At 45.3% G+C, this 23,031-nt stretch overlaps 1 protein-coding gene across 1 annotated transcript; it reads right to left on the reverse strand.

Moving 5' to 3' along the window:
- Window positions 1-48: 48 nt before the first annotated feature.
- Window positions 49-19,893, reverse strand: LOC123101207 (vacuolar-sorting receptor 1-like). Its single transcript, XM_044522764.1, has 10 exons — window positions 19,602-19,893; window positions 3,030-3,725; window positions 2,848-2,936; window positions 2,699-2,768; window positions 2,520-2,603; window positions 1,707-1,783; window positions 1,525-1,606; window positions 995-1,074; window positions 171-210; window positions 49-80 (listed from the first exon to the last, which is right to left on the reverse strand). Exons 1-10 carry the CDS (start codon window positions 19,891-19,893, stop codon window positions 49-51), a joined length of 1,542 nt encoding a protein of 513 aa, XP_044378699.1.
- Window positions 19,894-23,031: the final 3,138 nt, after the last annotated feature.

A 23,031-nucleotide genomic window follows, 5' to 3' on the forward strand; every position in this document is an offset into this window, starting at 1 on the left:
GTATGTAATCTAACAAAGATCATACATCACCGCAGTACCGGGCAGATCCTAGAACACCTTGTGTGCCAACTTCTGTATGCCTGACAAAAGAACATTAATATGATTAATAAGTAATACATATTATATTAGAAGTATACCAAAGGTAGAAAAAAGAGTGTCCATTCATGTACCTAAAAAGAGGTTGTAAATGACCTCGTGGGCAACCTCTATCTGGATCCAAAGAAAAATACAAGTCAATAACCTCCAATATGCCTTAGTATTTGCGTGCATTAGTTTTGGGAAACAAGTTAAAGCCTATTTTTCCGGCTACCAAGCTAACAAGGTAAGCTTTTTTAATATTGTACATCATGTTGTTATAAAGGATAGGGCTCCTCGATAAACTGGGTTCTTAGGTATAAACAACTACAATTTCCAATTATAACCAAGGAATGATGTATGGCTGTGCTTCTAGAGTTCTGATACTTAAAATATATTACTATCTGAGAACTGAGTGTCAGTTAGTTAGCTAGCGGTATCTACACTCGCTTAGCTCACCCAGATTCGAGGCCTGTCATCTTCTAAATAAAAATGGCACAGGTGTTGTGCCTATTGATGAGTTAAAAATATTACAAACTCGAAGGGCACTTTGGAGAGTTCTCATTAGATCAATTGACTAGATACAAAGGTTTTAATATACCCTCTTGGTCCAGTTGAAATGGCTATTAGCGTAATCTATTTGAGAAACATGGTATAGTAAAGAAAGGTTTTGAAAAATACTTACAAAATAAGAAGAATATGTATTGTATTAGACCATCTCTGGTGCGGGTGAAAAGCGATTCGAAGGGGCAATCGAATCGACTCCATACACTAGAGCAGTGGACCCTAGTGATAAATTTCTAGAATTGTACCAAGAAGTTGGCATACAGTGGTGGGCCCTTGTGGAAGAATCACGGAGAGAAGGCCGGAGAGAGAGAGAGAGAGAGGCAAGAAAAGGGAACGAAAAGTTTGTTCTCACCTTTGTTTTTTTGGTCTCATGGTTCTTGATCTGCCGAGGCCGGTCTTGACTGTTGGTCCCTCGCTGGACATCCATGCGAGCTACACATTAAAGAAGAGTAGAAATGGTTAAGCAGAGTAGGAGAAAAGATGACCAAAGATAGTGCTGCACAATGTTTAAAAGCTGAAGCTTTGTAGTAATATTTAATCTTGCTATTTCCTACGTTGTGACCAATCAATATTTGTTCTACGAAGCCTATTAGAGTTATCATGTGTCAACTCTATCATTATAGTATAGGAGATCTCTTTTTTTGCGGGAAATGGTATAGGAGATCTCTAGTACTACCGTTTGGTAGAAAAGCGTATGCCTCATTAACTTAGGTGTGTGCTTCCCTTGCTTCTTTCTTTAAAAGAAACTATGGAAATGAAGATGAGGGCAAATTGTCTAGGTAACTACGTTTGCTACAGAAAGATGAATATCTTTTACACAATACTTCAAAAGAACAGATAAAAGCTATCAAAAGATAAATATAGAAATCATTACTAGTGTACCTTCACAGTGGTTGTAACCATCACCAATGTACTTCACACCTTGAAAAACTGGACATTCACAAATTGTTCCAGTGGAGGTGTCCTATATGTGCACAAAACAGCATACATGAAGCTAAACAGACCAAATATGTAGCACATGAAGTAACATAATCTTGAGAAAAATAGAACAGTAGAACATGTACCTTGCATGCAGTCACGTTAGCAGCCATATCTTGCCAGCAACCACCATTGTTGTCCAAGCATTGATTGGTTTGTATGTCTTCTTCTTGATCGGTAGACAATTTACAATGAGCTTACATCAATAGTTTATGAGAGGTGACATATAGGATTACGGGTGATATGGTGTAGACTAGAAATATATTATCTACTACCGCCATAACTAAATATATAAGCTTGTTGCGTTCTATACCTTTGTATAGATTAGTGTAATGTCTATAACATTATACCAGTCCATTCCAGGCTGCTATTATACATGTTCAGAACCCTGGTTTGTACCACTATACATGGCATAATGCATAGGTGAGTTAGTGAGCTACAATTTGGGAACTTAACAGAAAAGTGACCTTTCGCCATGGGTCTGGAATACACAAGGGAGGGGTTTATGGCCTTGACAAACACACCGCAAGATGAGAGGGGGTGGGCAGTGGGAGGAACGACGAAAGCAAAGGCTAATATTTATCGCTAGGAACTCATTTCTACATGGACTCAAGACTCTTACAAACTTAAGATAAACTTCCTAACATAAGTACATAACCGTCATCCAATCCAAGAACTCCCTAACTCAACTTGCTAGCAATCTAATCTTAAGGATAAGTATCAGCAAGGCTGATCTGGGGAGAGCAGTGAGGGTGGTATGTGGTTTCCAATAGTGGTGCCGCACACCTTAAGGTATGTGTATGATGACCATCTTAGCCCCATGGGCTCCTGGTCCATAACACTACTACTTACATATTAGTACACCTTGAGAAAGAATCATGGGAACCAAAAAATCAAACCTTCATTTGAGCAAATAGATGGTTCACTATTTTCTCGAAAGCTGGCGCAGAGAGCTCTAAGAACTGCTCCTTTTTCAAGTTTCCCTAAGAAATAAAGATTCAATAAGATGTTAAGGCTCACCAGTCAGCACACCTCATGTAGCTATTCCGTTATTTATATTGGAGGGACGAACACTGACCTCTGTATTGTCTATTGTTGATTACAAGTGTTGGTAACATAGTAACATCACTGTGAGAACCCTTGCCAATCTGTGAAAAATAGAAGAAGATGTTGCATTCGGAACTTGCTCGGTAAACACAAAAGCTAAGATAGTGCTCAACTAGTAACCTGTGCATCTTGCTCATCTTTTAGCACAGGATGATCCTCGTCCATGTCAGGATCACCAACACACATCTCAACTGCTTTTTGACTAAGGCCTGCAAAACACATACACATTCACCAACATTAGTATAAGTTTATAACTGCACTGCAATTTGAAACATAGAGTGGCTGGTGCAACATTTGCATACCAAGTGATCTGATTACTCCGGAAGCACATTCATGAGTGTACATCTTTTTCTTCATTGGGCACATAATAGAAAAATGAGTCACATAGTCCCACCATAACCAAGGCTTCCCAGTCTTCTTTGAAACTTTGAACACACAAATTTGATATAAATTTTGAATCACCACATCTCTCCCATTGTACCCTTTGCTGGAACCTTGTTCCGGGTCTGGTGCACAATACCTCCCATGGTTGATACATTGGGACTTGCACTGCTTGCTTAAGACAAAGTTCTCTGGGCAATACCAAGTAATGTAATGAGGAGTGAACTGCGTGTAGCCCTTCTTCTCGAGTGTTTGCGCTACACCTTTGAATCTCTTCAGGAAATCAACCTGGTTATCGCATTTTGGACCACATTCATCAATACTATTTGTCCAAAATTCATACTCAGCACGCTCATTAGGGTACGGTCGGGACTCCCCCCAGTCCAAGTTAACATTAACCAAGTCGCCATTATCCATTGCTTTCTTGAGACTGTCCCCCAGGTTTTTGGTTATTAGTGCCGAAGGAATGGTGATATCCTCTAAAGCATCTGTTTTGCTTGCGCTTCTGCTTTCTGCTCCTTCTATTGCAAATAATGGCTCAAGTTTTGTATCAGCAACAAGAACTGCTGCTGCTCCGGCTTTCTGCCCATTCCTCACCTTGGTTGCGAAGAAACACTCTGTTCAAAGCAACCGTGTTGTATCATTCTCCATCCGGTCATAAGTAGATGTAGTGAAAAATGTAAAGGTCGAGTATGCATATATATATTTTAATGCATTGGTTCACAAAAATGAATATAAAATTGTAGATTAGTAATAGTATCAGTATAATTTATTGGAATGCTATAATGCATTGACTGGTTATAGTTAGGATTATCACCAACAACTAGTGAAATGGACAAATCACCACACCAGTCATGGAATTTTGACGAGAGGAAGGTAGATACATGTATGAAAAGACTAAACCGATAAGGAATATTCAAGTTGGCCAGATAGCTACTCCTTCCATTTACACACATTTCATGTTTTGGAAAATGACACGGTGTTTAAAGTATAGCTTTGACCATTACGTTCACTAAAAAATATTCATAAATTAAAAATGCATCAAACACCATGTCACGTGCAAGTGAGAAAGCTATAGATTATATACCATATACACGGTGTTGGCACACAACTCCTGCATCGGTCCACCAATCACGTGCAAGTGACCAAACATATGAGAAAGAAAATATGGGTTCAAAACGGGCACGCCTGGTCATTGATCGGACGCATCCACGGGGGGTCATATTTGCCAAGTCCGGCTGTAGATGCTCGACTGTAGATGCTCTAAGGTTAATAACGACATCGTCCACTATATCCAAAGAAGGGACTGCGTCAGGTGACTCTTTGTCACCTATCTTTTTAAGCATCGTTCTAGATGTGTTGAAACTGCTTGCTGCGAGATAAATGTTTCGGCTGGGCAGCCAGTGTTAGAGTTGTGTCGAATATTATTGTACAAGTTAGGTTATAGTTGGACTTGGAGTCGTACGGTGTGTAGACAGGATATGGAGTCGTGTCCAAGTAGGACACTTGTATCTTAGGCCTCTCATATATAGCGAGGATAGACACACGATGTAACCTATGCCAACGTAATAACACGGGCACGCGGGGGAGACGGCGGCGTGTGCCGGCACCCGGGCGGCCGGGGTGCGGTATTGTAGCGGTGTCATGGGGAGGAGCACCCGTAGTCATGCCCCGAGGATGTAGCCATGATGGTGAACCTCGTTAACAAATCTCGGTGTCGTGCCTCGTGTGATTGCTTGGTCCTCGGTAGATCGACCGAGCGCCTCGGATTTATTCTAACAAGTGGTATCATGAGCAAGGTTTGAAGAGGTTGCGATTCCGTTGATTCAGAGGAAGGAGGCCGAACCGTGAGTTGATTTCGTTCGTCATGAAACGGCGTTTGTGGGCATCAGCAGAATGAGTGGCGGCAGAATAGCAATCGAAGCAGCAGCGGTTCTCAGCGCCGTCGGCGGGATCGAAGCCGCGCCACCCGCGGCCGGTACAGGTGGCTGCAGCGCATCGGTGGATGCAGCACACGCGTGGCGGCGGCAGTGCCGAATTGCAAGGCAGCAGATCCGATCGAGGGTATCGGATACGTGCAGTGGCGGCGGCTTCGGAACGTGTGTCGGCAGGAGACGTGTGGCGATCGGCGAGCAAGGCGCGTATTGCAGGGCATGCAGCCTGGCTAGAGGCCCAAAGTACAGACGCGGAATCAAGGCCCAAATCGCGTGAGGCCTATGTGCGGTTGTAACGGGAAAACTCAGGTGGACTTGTGGCTTGCAAGGGAGCTTGACGGCATGTCTAAAGTGCTGGAACGCACAGGGAAGCCAAGGCATGGTCAAGAGGCACGTGAGAAGCTGTGAGGGGAGATTTGTTTGAGAGAAAAAAGGCACGTACATGCAGGCTGGAGGCAGTCAATCAGCGAAAGTATTCATCAAGGGAAGAACCCATCAAAAATACGCTTTGGAAGCAGTTACGAAGGGCATCAAGTGTTGTGTCTAGAAGCAGTGCAATACGTGGAGCATGGCTTGGATTAAAGGTTCTATATTTGCGACTTTGCTTGGTGCACTTCGGCACATGCACGGGAAGTGTTGCAGCTTGGTTACTTTTTCACGGGTCGACCGTATGGTAGACAAGGATGGAAATTTTTTGTTGGCACAACAGGGATGTTTGAAGTCATTGACAGAAGTAAAGCAAACTAAGATGGAAGTATCATGTGATGGATGCGTTTCAGGCAAGATGATTGGGGAGTCTGGAGTGTGACGTGACAAGGATCATGCATACACATGGCGTCAAGGCAATGCACGGAGATGTGCGGAGGCGGACACGGCGCAGGGTGAAGCATGGTTGCAGTCGGATAATTTCGGCTGGGTCGGACTGGACAGTCTGGCGGATCGACGTGGATGTTGGTCAAAGCAGAAGACGGTGGTGATTTCGACGACGACGACATAGGAGCGTGATGCTGATGGTGACCGACTTCTGAGGCGTGGAAACACGTGGTGCGGGCCTGAGAGCTTGTGCGGCTTCGACAGACTATGGCACAGGGTTGATTCAAGGCAGTGTACACATGAGAGAGCTTGAAGTCGACGGAGCGCGGGGTAGCAAAGGCGCAGCTACATGGAGTCATGTCGAAGGTGGAGCTGGAGTTGATGGATGACTACACTCTAAGCTGATGGAGGGGCTACGGCGTAAATGCATGGAGAGTCGAAGCCTATTTCAGCGGGATAGCGAGAGACACGTGGATCGGATTGGGGCCCAATGGTCTGATGGAGACATGATACTCGGCATCGGTTAGTGATGATTAGTGGTTCTCTGCAGTGGGGGTTGAGTCAGTGTGGGCTAGCTACCCGGGAGACTCGACCAGGACAGCAGAGGCTCGACGTGGTGATAGCGGCGAGGCGTGCGGTAAGCACGGGACACAGCGACAGACCAAGGCACTAATGGTGAGACGTGTGGTCAGACAAAGTGTGCAGGGGTGCTGAAGCAGTGTTGACGAGTAGCAGATTCAAGTTGGTGACTGGGTCTATCGGTGCCGGTTGATGGACAGGAGTTGACCATGGAGAATCTGAGAAAGTGGCGGAAAGTCTGAAATTGTCAAAAGCTGGGAGAGTACATGGCAGTATATTCTGTGGTGTTCAGTGCACATGGCAAAGTGCTGATGACAAGTACAGAAGGAGGCGGAGTGCTATAGCTATGGGACATGTCAAAGACTATCCGAGAAAAGGGTGAGACAACTGTGAATTTGACTCAGGGTGATACAAGGCGACGGTGAAAGTCCTTCAAGTTTCAGATAGACGGTCAAGAAAGAGCGGTGGCATTGAGTTCAGGTAACTCTTATATGTGGCGTCCAATATGCGAGTAGTTCATTTTCACGCAAACAGTGATCGGTGTGTGATGGTGTTGAACGGATTCTACGGAAGTTGGGAGCACAAAGTAGAGTAATGAGGAACTTAATTTTGCTCGAGGGTTGACTGTGAAGAAGACGAGAAGGGACTACAGTTGCAGGTGGAGTCACATGGAGTCTGGGAGTAGCAGCAGTGCTCATGACGTATCTCAAGTCCAATGTACATGGAGGTTCGACGCACGGACGAATCCAAGGTGCTGAAGAATATTCGCCAAGGTGGAGTTTGTTAGAGTTGTGTCGAATATTATTGTACAAGTTAGGTTACAGTTGGACTTGGAGTCGTACGGTGTGTAGACAGGATATGGAGTCGTGTCCAAGTAGGACACTTGTATCTTAGGCCTCTCATATATAGCGAGGGTAGACACACGATGTAACATATGCCAACGTAATAGCATGGGCACGCGGGGGAGCCGGCGGCGTGTGACGGCACCCGGGCGGCCGGGGTGCGGTATTGTAGCGGTGTCATGGGGAGAAGCGCCCGTAGTCATGCCCCGAGGATGTAGCCATGATGGTGAACCTCGTTAACAAATCTCGGTGTCGTGCCTTGTGTGATTGCTTGGTCCTCGGTAGATCGACGGAGCGCCTTCGATTTATTCTAATAACCAGCAGTGCCTCGTGTTGGTCGCGCGAGTGTCACACAGTCTATCATTCACATTTACGTCACGTCATACAAAAAAGGCTTTGAGCCACACGCGACTTCCTCAACCTTATCCGCACGTGAGTCTCCCCCGGTCACTAGTTCACTCATTATTTTTTTCCTCTCATAGAGAGCATCGCCTCCATCCTCCCTCTCCCTCTCGCTCTCTGTCGCAAGCTCTCTTCTTCCATCTGCCGAAGCCGCGAAGTTCGATTAGGGGGTAGACCAGTCTGGTTAGGGGGAAGAACAATTTGGTTAGAACTGTTTGAACAACGATCTTCTCTAATGTGCAATCCATGTATTAGGGTGATCTTTGGTAAAGGGGTTGGTTCTACACATTGTGGTTCTGATCCTTCTACCAGCTGTCCCCTTCTACATGACATCATGCAATGAAGATCATAACCCTAGGCATGCACATTGTGATCCTACACATTGTAGTTCGGCAGTGTGTTGAGCCTAGTGTTCTTTTTAGCGCTCTACGGGCAAATTGGCCATCGGCAATGATGCTTTGGGCAGTTACTCCAAGGGCAAGGCTGTAGTACAATGTCGTGCCTCGAAGAGGCATTGCGGGAGGCCGACGAATGTTGGCCATTTCCATGAGAACATAGGTCCATCCCACTTTTGAAGGTGCTTTTAGAACCTAGGTTGGATCTACATTTGGTCTGTGATGCCTTCTATGAGTAAATGACCACCATCCCTCGGGATATCGTTCTCAGGACGAACACCACCTGTAGCTTGAGGGTGAAGCTTTGGGCTAACAATGGGAGGCCTGCTATTGATCAAGGGTGGGCCGGCTTCACCATATCTCACAAGCTGAAGATCGTGTACATGCTCACCTTCAAGGTCCTGAATGAGGATAGTTTCAAGGTGATCGTGTTTGACCTTTCCAGCGCTGAGGTGTTGATTAAGTGCGGCTAGCACGACCCAACACTTGCAACGATTGAAGAGTTGCAATGTCTTTTGGTTAGTCTGTCGGTCCTGAACTATGTTTGGTTGTCTTTGTGCTACTGTTATGTCTATTCGTGTGTGGTTGTGTGTGTTACTATTATGTCAGTTTGTTAATCTGTGGTTTGATCTACGTGTGTTAAAATCATTTACTCTTTGTTCCTTACTGTTGATGTGCATGACTATGTGTGTTGGTAACCTCATCACTAGAAAAAGAGGTTACCGCATTGCATGTCTTGCACGTAACCAAATAGTAGCTGGTTGCATTGCAATCAAAGTCGTGTGTCTGTTTTTCGGCCATGCAGCTTGGAGCTTTGTGGGTAATCAAATGCAATGCAGAACATGTTTACTACTTGTATTTGCTCAGCCAGTCTGAATCAAGTCACAGAAAAAGGAACGGGGCCTAGAATCCATGGAGGAAATCAAACACATCATTACTTCTATTTTTTGAAAGGAGGTAAAAGTTTTGCCTCGTTCATTAATTAAGAGGAGAAACAAAGTTAAGGTTTGTGCTACAACACCTGAAGCAAAAATTCTATTCTCACTACATGATTGATCCCAATTTTTGCACCAATAGCTACCCAAGTTAGTGCCTTAGACTTTATACTTGCGAGGAAAACCGCCAGAGGGGCGCTTTGAGTTGGAAGATACGAGCATTCCTTTCGTTCCAGAGGGTCCGGGAGCCGAGCAGGGAAAGAGTGGCCATAGCCTTCCGATTTGGGACGGTTGAGTTGGCAAGACCAATCCACCAATCTTTGATGGAGCACGCCAAGTGCCATTACTTCTATTGGAATGTCTTGTTCTCATCAACACACCTCTTACTAGTGTACTGACTATTATCTTATACTTCTTACATGTCCAGTTTCTTCTTAAACTTTTGTGAGGTCCCGTTGAATATTGATCTCCATTTCCGGAAAAAAAGAATATTGAGCTCCATCGGGCTCTTACTAGAAACTAGTAAAAGCGTATGTGCAATGCACATTGATGTCAGGCATAAAATTAATTACATATTGATATCATACATAATTGCACGTTAATATTAGGTAGGGCATCAATCACGCGTTAATTACGAGGATAGTCTATATTTGGTATGTTATTAATTGCACGCTAACATGTTGAGCATTCACAATTGGAGCAATATAAGTCATTGGATTGACATTGGTTGATGGCTGAGATTTATTGGATCTGTGTCTTTAGTCTTTTTATATTGATATAAGTATAGATATAGATAAGTGTGTGATATGCCTAAACCTGGTTAATACGTTGATGTTGATCAACCTAATACATGAACTGGCCTCATGTATACACAGCCGCCTCCTCTCCAAAGAAATCAGGGGTTTTCTTTTTGACGTTGGTCCACCTCGTCTCCGTTGACCTTAGGGACATGGGCGCGTGGTGGATCCTAGCCCTTACCGATGGAAGGGCTCCATCTTTAAATGTTCCTTTGAGTTTTGTTAGAATTTGTGTCATACTCAGGAACACGAGAGTACGGCGGCGGCTCCTTGAAGATGGAATAAGATTCTCCTCGCCAAGCCCCCATCCCGGTAGTGCACAGATTTGCTTTGATCTGGTCATCGTTCTTCCCCGTTCATGCTATGCTACTCTTCATCGGCGACGGTTGCAGCTCTGGTGCACTGGTCCTATGGGGTCTTACCATGACGATTTCTCGACTATCTACTATAAGAAGTTTTGCCCGAGAACAACGAGGGAGGGGCGATGACAGTGGCGCGCCTTCGGCTCGCTTCAGTGCTTATAGTCGTCGCTAGATGGTGGATCAAAATGTATGTTTTTATTATTTCTGATATTTGTTGTGCTGTCATGATTAAAAATGAATAGATCATAAGTCTAAAAAAAGAAAGCCCTAACACAAAACCCTAACACATGAACCAGATGTCTTCCGCGGGAGTACTTCTGCCCCCTTTTCCGTCAAAACAGTATATGCAGATTATCAATGATGGACATACTTTTCATAAGAAATTTATTTGAGGACTCAGAGCCCCATTAAAGATCAAACAAATGATCTGGTATATTTTTAACCTAATTTTTCAAAATGGAGGCAAAGGATTGTGTCTCATCTATTAATTAAGCAGAAGAGAGTTGCCCAGTTAATTAGTGAAAAACTGGGTGAAAACCATCACATACCGCTAAGCGGCACAGACAAAATACCCACACACACCACTCGAAGAGGACCTCATCGAGACAATACAACGACGCCATTGTCATCACTTCTCCCCTAAAGGCGTCATCACCATCCCAATCTCTGAGAAACCACTCCAAGTTCATCAAAGATGATCGTCAAACCAACCCTCACTAGAAAGCCCATGTGGCACATAAAGATCCATGCCAGATCTCAGCCACCGTGACAAGACAACGTTGCTCCGACACCGACGGAGCGCTACGACGAAGAACCAGACAAGGCTGGCATCATGGAAAATCACCAAACAGACAACTTGCTACTCGTCATCGTACGCCACAGGGCCCTGCCACCGCAGTTTCGACTTCACAGCAACAAGCCCGTCGAGGCCATCCCACAAACACGTGCCGGAGAAGAGCCGACTACCGCAACCCATGTCGCGTCTCCTACATCGCTCCTCGCGACACCATTTCCACAAAATCCTTAACGCCAACACCAACTCCATCCACAAGTCTCACTTGCCGGTGCCCAGCTCGAAAGACGAAGCCCCCAAGATAGGAAACGACACCAAAGTGACGCCAATGTCTGATCACAAAGGATCAAGAGTTTCCCCCAGAGCTGGGGCGACAACCAAATCCGTGCGGGAGGGGTGTGGCAGTGATGTCTCCAAGAAGGTCAACGACGCCCACATCCGTCACCATCACTGGTCATGACACATAGTCAAGACAGAGTCTTCATCCAAGCTCCACAAACACCCTTCATCACACATCAACTGGCACCGGTGCGGGCAAGACCACCAACCACCACCACCCAATATTCCCGCTGACGAAGAAGCACCTAGATCCGTCGCAACCAGCCGCACCTCGCAGAGGCCACCGACGGCCAAACTCCAGCACGAGGCGCTAGAATCATCAATGGTCGACCGAACGTACGACAAGGAGTAGAGGAGCATTGCCCGACACAAGAACTGTCATGGTTTCGGGCAGCAGCCATACATCAGGCGCGCCGACATGCTCCACGCACACCACCTCGCGCCTGTTGGAGACCAGATCCGTTGCACACGCCACATGAAGCAGCCTTTCCGCGTCATCCTGGTCACCGAGCCGCATCGCCCGAGCTGCAATGTCGTCGAAGGTGCAGCATCCTGACGAGCCACCGCGTGACCATCAGGCCCCTGAGGCTCAAACGGACTTGAAGAGCACCCCGTGCCTCCTGCGCGGCCTCATCCAAGCCACCGAAGCATCGCCACGCTGCGAAGCGAGCCACACTAGGTAGACCCGCGCTGGCTGGTGTCAGGACCCACTATATTTCGGAGTATGAACTAGGGTTCTGAGGAAGGAAAAGCGGAAAAGTTCGCCCAGATATGAGGACATTTGTATTAGCTGTAGTTTTGCTTAGCCAGCACGGCAATTCAAGAGAAGATTCGATAATGAGGACCGCCACAACCCGGCTCCCTTTATAGGTGTAAAGTGCTCACGGCAACAACATGAAAAGTAACAGTAACGGCCTGAAACGGAACACTTACGATCTAACGGCTAGCGACGAGCATATTTAAGTGAGGCGCGATCCCAACCGTTCTTCTTCTGAACCCAACTGATACGGTTAACTGAAGAAATACCGCACGCGCTTCGGTCCTAACATTGCTCCCCCCTTAAGGCTCGACGTGTCCTCACGGCGTAGCTGCTGCTTCTCGCCACGCGCGTGTAGTGTTACTGAAGAACTCCGGGAATGTATACTTGATAAAATCTGCATCTTCCCAAGTCTCCTCTGTTGATGGTAAGTTGATCCATCTGATAAGCCACTGTACTACCGGCATGTTCTGCCGAGGAACTTGTCGAACCTCTATAACTTTCGCTGGTCCCACTTTGACTGTGCCATCTTGGTTGACTAGTGGAAGATGAGGATCAGGTATTGCTTTGTCCCCAATGTGCTTCTTCAACTGGCTCACATGGAACACTGGGTGGATTTGCACCTCGCTCGGTAACTGCAACTTGTAGGCTGCATTGCCCACTTTCTGAATGACCCTAAAAGGGCCATAATATCTGTTTTGTAGCTTCAACGCACCCCTGAATCCAAATGCTGCTAATCTGTAGGGAGCCATTTTTAAGTAAAATGGGTCTCCCACCTGAAAACTTCTTTCAATTCTTCTAGTATCTGCATATTTCTTCATCCTATTTTGGGCCAACACCAGATTATCTTTGAGTTGCTTTAAGATCTGTTGCTTGGCATTTAAGAAGTCATGTGTTTCTTCATCCTCAGGCCCAGGAATGGCCAATTCTGATATGAGGGGAGGGGGAAATCCATATAGGGCCTGAAATGAAGACATTTTGATTGCAGTGTGATAAGTAGAGTTATACCAAAATTCTGCCAAGGAAAGCCAGGATAACCACTTAGTGGGAGCAGATGTAGTCATGCATTTGAGGTAGGTTTCCAAGCACTGGTTAACACGCTCAGTCTGGCCATCAGTTTGAGGGTGATAGGCAGTACTGTATCTGAGGTCCACTTTCAGTGCAGAGAAGATGTCTTTCTAGAGTTGGCTAGTGAAGATTCTATCTCTGTCAGATATAATGAGCTTTGGAGGGCTATGCAATCTAATTATATTGTCCACAAATGATTGAGCAACACTGCTTACTGAATAAGGGTGAGACAGTGGTATGAAGTGGGAGTATTTTGTAAACCTATCCACTACTACCATGATCACATCCTTTCCTTGTGATTTGGGCAATCCTTCAATAAAATCCATGGAGATATGCTGCCATGCCATGTCTGCAACAGGTAAGGGTTCTAGCAGTCCAGGTTGCAAACAATTCTCATGCTTGGCTCTTTCACATACAGGGCAAGCAGCAATGAAAGCTTCTATGGCTGCCTTTAAACCAGGCCAGTAGAAGATGCTTTTTACTCTGTGGTAAGTTGCTCTTCTCCCTGAGTGGCCACCCACAGGAGAACTGTGCAAAGCTGCAAGCAACTTGGACTGTAAGTCAGGGGAATTGCCCACATAAATTTTTCCCTTGTACCTTATAATTCCAGCTACTAGAGAGTAATCTGGCAACCTGTTATCCCCTTGAAGGAGTAGTTTTTCCAGGAGCTGCAAGCTAGAAGGATCTTGCTGATAACTTGCCACTAAATCTGCTGCCCATGTAGGAGTAGCTGTAGAAATAGCCATGCATTGAGGAAGAATCTCTTGATAGTGCATCAGCCACTTTGTTATGAATACCCTTTTTGTACTGGATTGTGAAGTTGAACTCCAACAACTTCATCATGAGTTTGTGTTGAACTCCTTCAGTGATTTTCTGATCAGTGATAAACTTGAGAGATTGCTGGTCAGTCTTAATGATCAACTCTTTCCCTAACAAGTAGTGCCTCCATCTTTTCAATGCTTCAAGTATTGCTAGGGCCTCTTTCTCATATGTAGACATAGCAGCATTCCTAGGGCATAAAGATGAACTGTAGTAAGATATTGGTCTGCCCTGCTGCATTAGAACAGCTCCAATTCCCTTACCTTAAGCATCAGTTTCCAAGATAAATGGTTGAGAAAAATTTGGTAGGGCCAACACAGGAGCAGAAGTCAAGGCTTGTTTCCATTGTTGAAAAGCTTGTGTATGTTCAGACAACCAATGAAAATTTCCCTTTTTGAGCAAATCATGTAAAGGCCTGCATATTACACCATATCCTTTAATAAATCTTCTGTAATATCCAGCTAGCCCCAGAAAACTTCTAAGTTTTGTGATATTCTCAGGAACAGGCCACTCAGCTATGGCAGAAATCTTTTGTGGGTCTGTGGCCACTCCTTTTGCAGAAATCACATGCCCTAGATATTCCACTTGTGGAATTGCAAACGCACACTTGGACATTTTGGCATACAGTTGATGTTCTCTTAAAAGTTCTAGCACCAACTTTATGTGGTCCAAGTGTTCTGTGAAGATTTTGTTAAAGATTAATATATCATCAAAGAATACCAACACAAATTTCCTCAAATAAGGTGCAAAGATGGTGTTCATTAATTCCTGGAAAGTGCCAGGAGCATTAGACAGTCCAAAGGGCATTACCAGAAATTCAAAATGTCCCAGGAATGTTCTGAAAGCAGTTTTGTGTATATCCTCAGGATCCATTCTGATTTGGTGATAGCCAGACCTCAAATCCAGTTTGGTGAAATAGTTTTCCCCATGCAATTCATCCAAAAGGTCCTCTATAACAGGTATAGGAAATTTGTTTTTAATTGTAAGAGAATTTAATTTTCTGAAGTCTATGCATAGCCTCATTGATCCATCCTTCTTTTTTACTAATAACACTAGAGCTGCAAAAGGACTTTGACTGTGTCTTATGAGATGTGTAGCCAACAACTTTTTGATCTGCTCCTCCATTTCCTTTTTCTGGTTTTGAGGCACCCTATAAGGTCTGACCTGTGGTGGAGTAGCACCATCCACCAAGGGAATTTTGTGGTCCAAGGCCCTATGGGGAGGCAATGATTTAGGTTCCTCAAATAGGTCAGCATACTCCAGCAGTAATTTTTGTATTTGTGGAGGAGTTTTAAAATCCTCTGGTGTATGCATGAGTAAGTTGTGTATTTGACACAAGAAAACTTCAGGTCCTTTATCCAATAGTTTATTTACTTTCTTAACAGGCACTTCCTTCACACTGGCTGGAGTAGTAAACACTGCTGTAGATACAATCTGCTTTCCTCCATGAGTGAAACTGAATTGTTGTGCAGGAATATCAAAAGAAACAGGGCTCACAGCAGTAAACCAATCATATCCCAGTATTGCATCATGACTTGGTAAAGCCAGAGTTCTAAAATTGTGTGAGAGTGTCATTTTAGAGATCTGAAACTGACAGTTAGGGACAACTGCAGTAGATGTCAATATTCCTCCTCCAGCTACTGCAATTCTTCTAGGTTTGACAGGTAGCAAGTTGCAATTTGCCTTAACAGCAAAATCCTGATTTATGAAGGATGTGGTGCTACCTGAATCCAACAGTGCAACTGCTCTTTTCCCATTGATATGAATGACCACTGTAGGTGTTGGCACTGCCAGTTGCTGTCCCATTGCAAAAGCAGATATGAACATAGCTTGATCCCCTTAAGTTGCTTGCTCTGTCTGTTCTTCTAACAGTTGCTCCTCCACATCATAAGTGACTGGCTCTTCTTGTTCCTGCTGCATTGCTTGAACATTAGGTACTAATTTACATTTATGCCCATGTACCCATTTGTCACCACATCTCCAGCATTCCCCCACTTTCCTAATTTTTTGAGCAGTACTAACAGGAATTTCAGTGTGTCTGACAGGAAGTTGCTGTTGTGCAACAGGAGCAACATTCACTTTGGGAGGGTAAGTTGCATTGTTTTTCTGATAATAGTTGTTGTAAGGAACATTTGTCCTTTTTGCATTCACAGCCACTGGTGGGTGACAAGGTTCTACATCCTTAGCTAACCAATATGCATCTGTAAGAGTTTGTGGTCTCAAGGGTCTGATCTGGAATTTTATTCCTTCTCTCAAACCATTGACATAACATCTTACAAACCAAGATTCTCCTAATTCTGGATTTTCCTCTTGGACATCAGCCATGAGATCTTCAAATATTTTAGTATATTCAGACACAGTGCTGTTGGATTGCTTAACTGAGTTGAATTTTTTAGTTAAGTCATAGGAACCTTGTGTAGAAAATCTCTTAGTGACCTCAGAGAAGAATTCTTTCCATGACACTTTTTTCTTTAATAAGCCTGATCTTCTGAGCCACACATCTGCTTCACCAACAATGTATAATTGGGCCAAGGAAACTTTATACTCTTCTGGAGCACCAGACATTTGAAAGTACTTGTTGCATTGCCTAATCCACCCTACTGGATCTTCTCCCTCAAACCTAGGAAAATCCATTTTGGGTCCTTTAGTTATAGACTTCATGAACTGACACTGCATATCCTGTTCATATGTTTTTGCATATCCTTGCCACAGCTGCTGATTTCTGTTTTGTTGGTTGTACTGCTGGAAAACAGGAGTATACGGATGCTGTCTAGCAGTGGTTGGGGTACCCAGGGGGCTTGCCTGCTCTGTTCTGCTCTGTTGTGCATATCCAGGAGGAACTGCTGGTTTGGTAATTCTGATTGGAGGTAGGTTGTGGAGTTGCAACTCTTCCAATTGCCTTGTTTTCTCTTTTTCTTCTTCCAGTTGCTTCCTTAGTTACTCTGTTATGATTGCTTGCTGTTGCAGCTGTTCTTGTGACACTGTTGGTGATTTAGGTCTCTGTTGAGAGCTGGAGGGTATATCAGTAGTATTTCCCTGTGTTGGGGCTTTTACCAATGCTTGTAACACAGAGTTGATTGTAGAGAGTTGTTTGCCTAGATCCAGAACTACTTGTTCCACATTACCCACTTGTGTCGCAATTTCTCCTTACTTGGAACTGATAGAGTGCACGTCATCATGCAGCTTTGCCATATCAGCCTGCATCTGAGCCTGGTCCTTTTGCATAATTCCAACATCATCTCTTACGGACAACGGTTCTTGCAGATATGTCTCATCGATCGTCTTGGCCCGACCCATCACCTTGATCTGAAGAAGAGGGAAGGGATTTTACCACGGGTGAGACCGCAACCTTGCTCAACTCCAGATCCTGCCGCCGCCTCGATCCTCGCCACCAAGGTACACGGATCAGTGCTCAGACGCGGAATTTTACCAATTGAGCAGTGTGCTCAATCAACCGCTCCGGCTCGACTGATCTGTACCCGAGCAATTCACCGCCGCCAACGCCGTCGATCACCACCACCGCGCCTCCATCGACACCAGAGAAGAGGGTGGGAATTGGGTGGGAATACTTGGAGGGGAAGATTTTCCGCCGGCCAGGAGACGCCTCTGCCAAGGAATCACTCGCTACTGATACCAATTTGTCAGGACCCACTATATTTCGGAGTATGAACTAGGGTTCTGAGGAAGGAAAAGGGGAAAAGCTCGCCCAGATCTGAGGGCATTTGTATTAGCTGTAGTTTTGCTTAGCCAGCACGGCAATTCAAGAGAAGATTCGATAATGAGGACGGCCACAACCCGGCTCCCTTTATAGGTGTAAAGTGCTCACGGCAACAACATGAAAAGTAACAGTAACGGCCTGAAACGGAACAGTTATGATCTAACGGCTAGCGACGAGCATATTTAAGTGAGGCGCGATCCCAGCCGTTCTTCTTCTGAACCCAACTGATACAGTTAACTGAAGAAATACCGCACGCGCTTCGGTCCTGACAGCTGGGCCACCACGTGCCGCCACCGTGCCTCTCCACGACCCCTTGCGCCGCCGCCGTGCCTCTGCACGACCCCTTGCGCCGCCGCCATGCCGCAATATAGCCCCCTTGCGATGCGGCCGTCCTGGGCTGTAGATCCACCTCGCGAAGAACTCCATGTAGCCAGATCTGCGATGTTAGAGCTTCCACGCGCGCCCGCGGCGCATCTCCAAGCGCCGCCCCTTGCGTGACCTCGTCGTGCCCCGAGTGCCCGCTGGGGTGGCCGTCCCGTGCCGCCCCACCCCGTGCTGGAGGAGGAGAAGGCCCCGCCGCCGCCACGTCGCACGGGCTTTGCTCGGCGACGCCTGCCGACGGCGCTGAGAGGAGGCGGAGCGAAAGAGTGCGACTTGTGCGGCGTCTAGGTTTCACTCCTGGCTGCTCGCCGGAACGACCAAGGAGCTCGCACCTTTTTGAACCTAAGGGCATCTACAATGCCGAGTGCTAGTGTAGGCGCCAGGATTGAATTCCTAGTCGATGGGGTAGTTGGGTGATCCAATCCTGGCGCCACGTACAGCATCGACACCAGAAAAGGAATCGAGCGCTAGCGCTATTTTCTAGTACGATGGAAGGCTGTGTGAAGCTGCCGGACCGGTCTCGTTAGCGCCTCCGTAATTAGCATCTAGCGTTGTGACCAAAAGCGCTTAGATGGGCTTTTAATTTTATGAGATTTGTTTTATCATCTAGGCGTCTTGTATTGAAAATACGCTAATGATGCGGTACTTGAACAGAGGGGTTGTCTTAACGGGAGATAACTTGAGAAGATGGCAAGGTTATATAAAGATGTTACTTTTGTGATAGTAATGGAAAAAGTTGAGCATTTATTTTTAGATTGCCCGTTTGCCACCCTCTATGTCGTGTATAACTTACCACCACCTACAAGTATTACTTATACGTCCGAAAAATGTTGATGGTAATTCATCCTAAATTGAAGGTTCGGCCGAAGGTCTGCATTTTCATAACATTTTTAGCAGGACAAGAATTTCAATTTTTTTCATAGGTTATCTTTGTGGCTGCCGGCTAGATCTGTGGTCCTATCTACCGTCTGCGGAGGCGCAAACTTTCATGAATTACATGTACAACCATTGAAAGATGGTAGCAGGAGATATATTCAACTGATTTCAATAATGCTCAATAATAAAGATTAGTGTAACGCAAGAGGACGTGTAGCAACTTCATACAAGTACAAATAGATTGCAGTTTTCTGCACCCCATATAGCATACAGCAATTCGAGATGGCGATCTCCTAATAGGATAGATGGCTAGTGCTCTAGTTCTATTATTATGCTGGTTGTGGCATTGAGTTGTTTTCTTTCTTTATTTTGCTTCTTCTGCGAGCTATTTTGGATTTAAGACTCGTATTTACGAACCTTTTAATAATATGGCTGCATGCATCTTTTAGATGGAGAGGCTGAGGGATAACCTCCTTCCAAAAAAAGAAAATATAGCAATTCCAGATTATGTACAGTTCCAGACTATTTACCATCGCTTGTGTCTTATCTACGGGGAGTGTGAGCCAGCAGGCGATGAAAAACAGCAGTAGTATGAGATTAAGATCTTTTTTCCGCGGTTGAAGATGATAAATTTATACAGTATGAAATAATAAGAAAGAATGGACAAATTTACTTTGCCTTACCTCCTCTGTCGACGAGCAAGAAAACAGGAAGTGCGCCAGCTCGGCGAGAACGGAGAGAGATGCCATATTCATCGAAGTCGCCGCAAGCCTGCCCGTTGTGTCTTGGGTACACCACCACGCCAGTCATGGAGCCACCGTGATGCGGGAAACCGAAGTCGGCAATGGCAAAGTCGTATGTGGCCTCGAGCTCCGGCGGTGACATCACCTTCAGGCGGCTGTTCCTCCGGGACACTTCGGACTGCCCATGGCAGCAGCCCAAGATCGCAGCCCAGATGATCAGTAACCTCAGCATGTCGGCTGTGTCGATCGGATTGCAGAACTACTGGTACTAGCTACCTTCTCTTGTAAGTAACTAGATTCGGGGGATGGACGGAGAAGAGGACAAGAGACACGGCGGGGAAAACAGAGGAAGAGAGCGGCCGGCCGGCGGCGAAATGTCGGGGATGACAGCGACGGACGTCTTGGGAATTTCCGGGCGTTTCTTCTGGGGTGCGTTCATTAGCACAAGAAATTTGGAGGAACGAGAGTGTTTGTGCGGCAAGTAAATTAAGGAGGATTTTACGGTGTATTATAATACACCAAAACACATGTATTATATGGCCGATCTAACGGATGAGAATAATTGGGTCTTTTTAAGTCCAAGGGTATTTTCGACCTAAATTTTTTTTACCTTTAATCGGCCCAATTTGGTCCAGGGGTATTATCATCCTAAATTTTCGATTAAATTAATTGCATTAATAAAGCACTTCATTATAGAGGTCTCATCATCGTGCGTACTCTTTTGAATTTCGGTTCGAGTGGTTCGTCCTCTCTCCTCCTCTCGAGCCCTAACCTCGGGCGCCCTCGATCGCCGCCGATCGCCTCCGGCGCCCTCGATCGCCGCCGGCGGCACTCGCTGTGTCTACCCCTCCTTCTCCTACCCCCCCTCTCACTCCCTCCATCGCAAGTCACCCCAGTCGGGTCGCGGCGTCAGATCTTCCGACGAGCCACTAATCCACTCCTTCCCCGAGCGGACGCCACCTTCCCCGACCCGAGAGGCCACATCATCCTCATCGACGTGCATCAACTTTTTCACGCCGGATCTTCGCTGTAAGTGCCTAGCCATCTCAAATCTTTTCTGGTCCCTTCTGCATATAGAACCAATAGGGGTCGGATTTGATTCGGGTTTAGGATATGTCATGTGAGGTTTAGGGTTTATCGTTTCAGAAAGTTGTGAGGAGATTTCGGTCGGATTTGGTTAGGGTTTAGGATATGTCATCTGAGGATTAGGGTTTATGTTTTCAGAAAGTTGTGATGAGATTACGATTGAAAGGAAGTGTAATTCGGATGTAGCTACGACATATTGAAGGACTTAGCTAGGATTATGTGGCATGAGAAAGTTGTCAGCAGATTTGGATTCAAAGAAAGTTATTTTGGATTTAGTTAAGAGATACTTTTGAATTAAGTTTTGAGATATTTTGGATTTAGTTAGGAGATAATTATTTTGTATGGAGTTTGGACTTATTTTGGATTTAGTTAGGAGATAATTTGGTTTTAGTTAGGACATACTTTTGGATTTTGTTACGAGATAATTTGGATTTAGTTAGGATATAATTTTGAATGGAGTTTGGAGATAATTGATCTATCAGGGTGGATCTATCAAGGCATTTGAACGACTCGTGGACTTTGGATTTAGTTAGGAGATCATCAGTTAGAGCTAGCACAATCAATTACAAATTTCTGGATTTAGTCAAGGCATATTTACTTACAGCTTTTGAAGGACTGAGTTAGGTACATGAATCCGATATGAAAAATTAAATCAATTATTTAAGCAGAGTAGTGCATAATTTCGGTAACGTATGCTATCCATCCGTAACATTGACTATCTGTTTCCGCTGGCAGCATAGCGACATGGATGATGAAGGCAACGATGGCCAAAACTTGGGTGATACAGGCAAGGACGACAAGGACATGGATCATAGAGGCAACAAAGGCAAAGGCATGGACCCCAAAGGAATGGATGGTATGTGCATGGATGATAAGGATAATAAGGATGCAGGTAAGGATGGCATAGACATGGATAATGTACACATACAAGGTAAATGAATTGATAATAAAGGCATGGCTGGTTCAGACCGGAATGAGTGTATGGAATACTTAGAGATTGTGAAGAAGACGTTCAAGACTGAGGAAGAAGCTTACATGTTCTACGTAGGCTATGCGAGAAAAAAAGGCTTTGGTGTTAGAAAGGATGATCTGAAGTACAGGGGTTTGGGTCCGAAACAAAATGCATACAGAAGGACATACAAGTGCTGCAAACAAGGATGGCGGGCCCTTAAGCACTTTAACAGAACTGAAAGAAAAAGAACACCGAGGGGTCTTTCTCGGTGTGGGTGTCCCGCTCTTTTTCAGGTTGAGCTACAAGATAGCAGTGGCCTCTGGTTCGTCAAGAATTTTGTGGACAAGCATAACCATCTATTTGTCCCTGTTAACCTGACTCCGTACTTGTCGGCTCATTGTAGAATGACTGACGCACAAAAGGCCGATGTCATCGAGTATGTTGTCGGTGTACTTCGAACACATCAGATTATGAATGTAATGGAGAAGAATGCCGGAGGTCCCGACAAGCTTGGATTTATAGATCGAGATCTATACAACCATGTTTCAGTCCAGAAGAAGCGCAACATAGAAGGCAGTGACGCTAGATATTTGCTCACCTATATGATTGCACAAAAAAAAGCAGACCCGGAATTCTTTTTCAAATACACAAAAGACAGTGAAGGCCATTTGAGGAACATATTCTGGGCTGACTCACAATCCCGCATTGACTATGATGCCTTTGGTGGTGTCGTGGTGTTCGACAGTACATATCGTTCTAACAAGTACAGGCTTCCGTTTGTTCCATTTGTTGGTCTGAACCATCACCGCAACACAGTTTTGTTTGGGGTCGGTCTAGTGTCAGACGAGACAATTGAATCATATCAGTGGCTTCTTCATGTATTTTTGAAGGCAATGTCCCAGACGGCACCAATTTCAGCAATCACCGATGGGGACGGTGCAATGGCTAAAGCAATAGCTACTATCTGGACCGGAACAGATCATCGTTTGTGCACGTGGCATATCGAGGAGAATATGGTCATGCACCTTCGCGAGGAAAAGCTGGAGCAATTTAGGGAATTCATTTACCGTCGTTGGGATGTTGATGAGTTTGAGAAAAGATGGGAGGCTTATAAGGTTCGGTTCAAAATAAAACCAACGGGCAAGAGGTCGTCATGGGTTAACAGGATGTACAAGGTATGACACAAATGGGTTGTTGCGTACACAAAGGGTAGATATTTCCTAGGCATGATGAGTAATCAGAGGAGTGGGTCTCTCAACTCAAGGCTACATGTGCACCTGAACAGGAAGATGCAGCTTGTTGATTTGTTGCAGCATGTTGAGCACTGTGTAT

This window comes from Triticum aestivum, chromosome 5A (assembly GCF_018294505.1).
Source record: "Triticum aestivum cultivar Chinese Spring chromosome 5A, IWGSC CS RefSeq v2.1, whole genome shotgun sequence".
In the NCBI taxonomy this organism is placed as follows: Eukaryota; Viridiplantae; Streptophyta; class Magnoliopsida; order Poales; family Poaceae; genus Triticum; species Triticum aestivum.

Coding starts and splice junctions, on each gene's coding strand:
- LOC123101207 (XM_044522764.1), bottom strand. CDS start 19,893: ATGCTGAGGTTACTGATCATCTGGGCTGCGATCTTGGGCTGCTGCCAT. Junction 1,075..1,524: donor TGGTTACAACCACTGTGAAG/GTACACTAGTAA, acceptor TTTAATGTGTAG/CTCGCATGGATGTCCAGCGA. Junction 211..994: donor ATGAGACCAAAAAAACAAAG/GTGAGAACAAAC, acceptor CTTTGGATCCAG/ATAGAGGTTGCCCACGAGGT.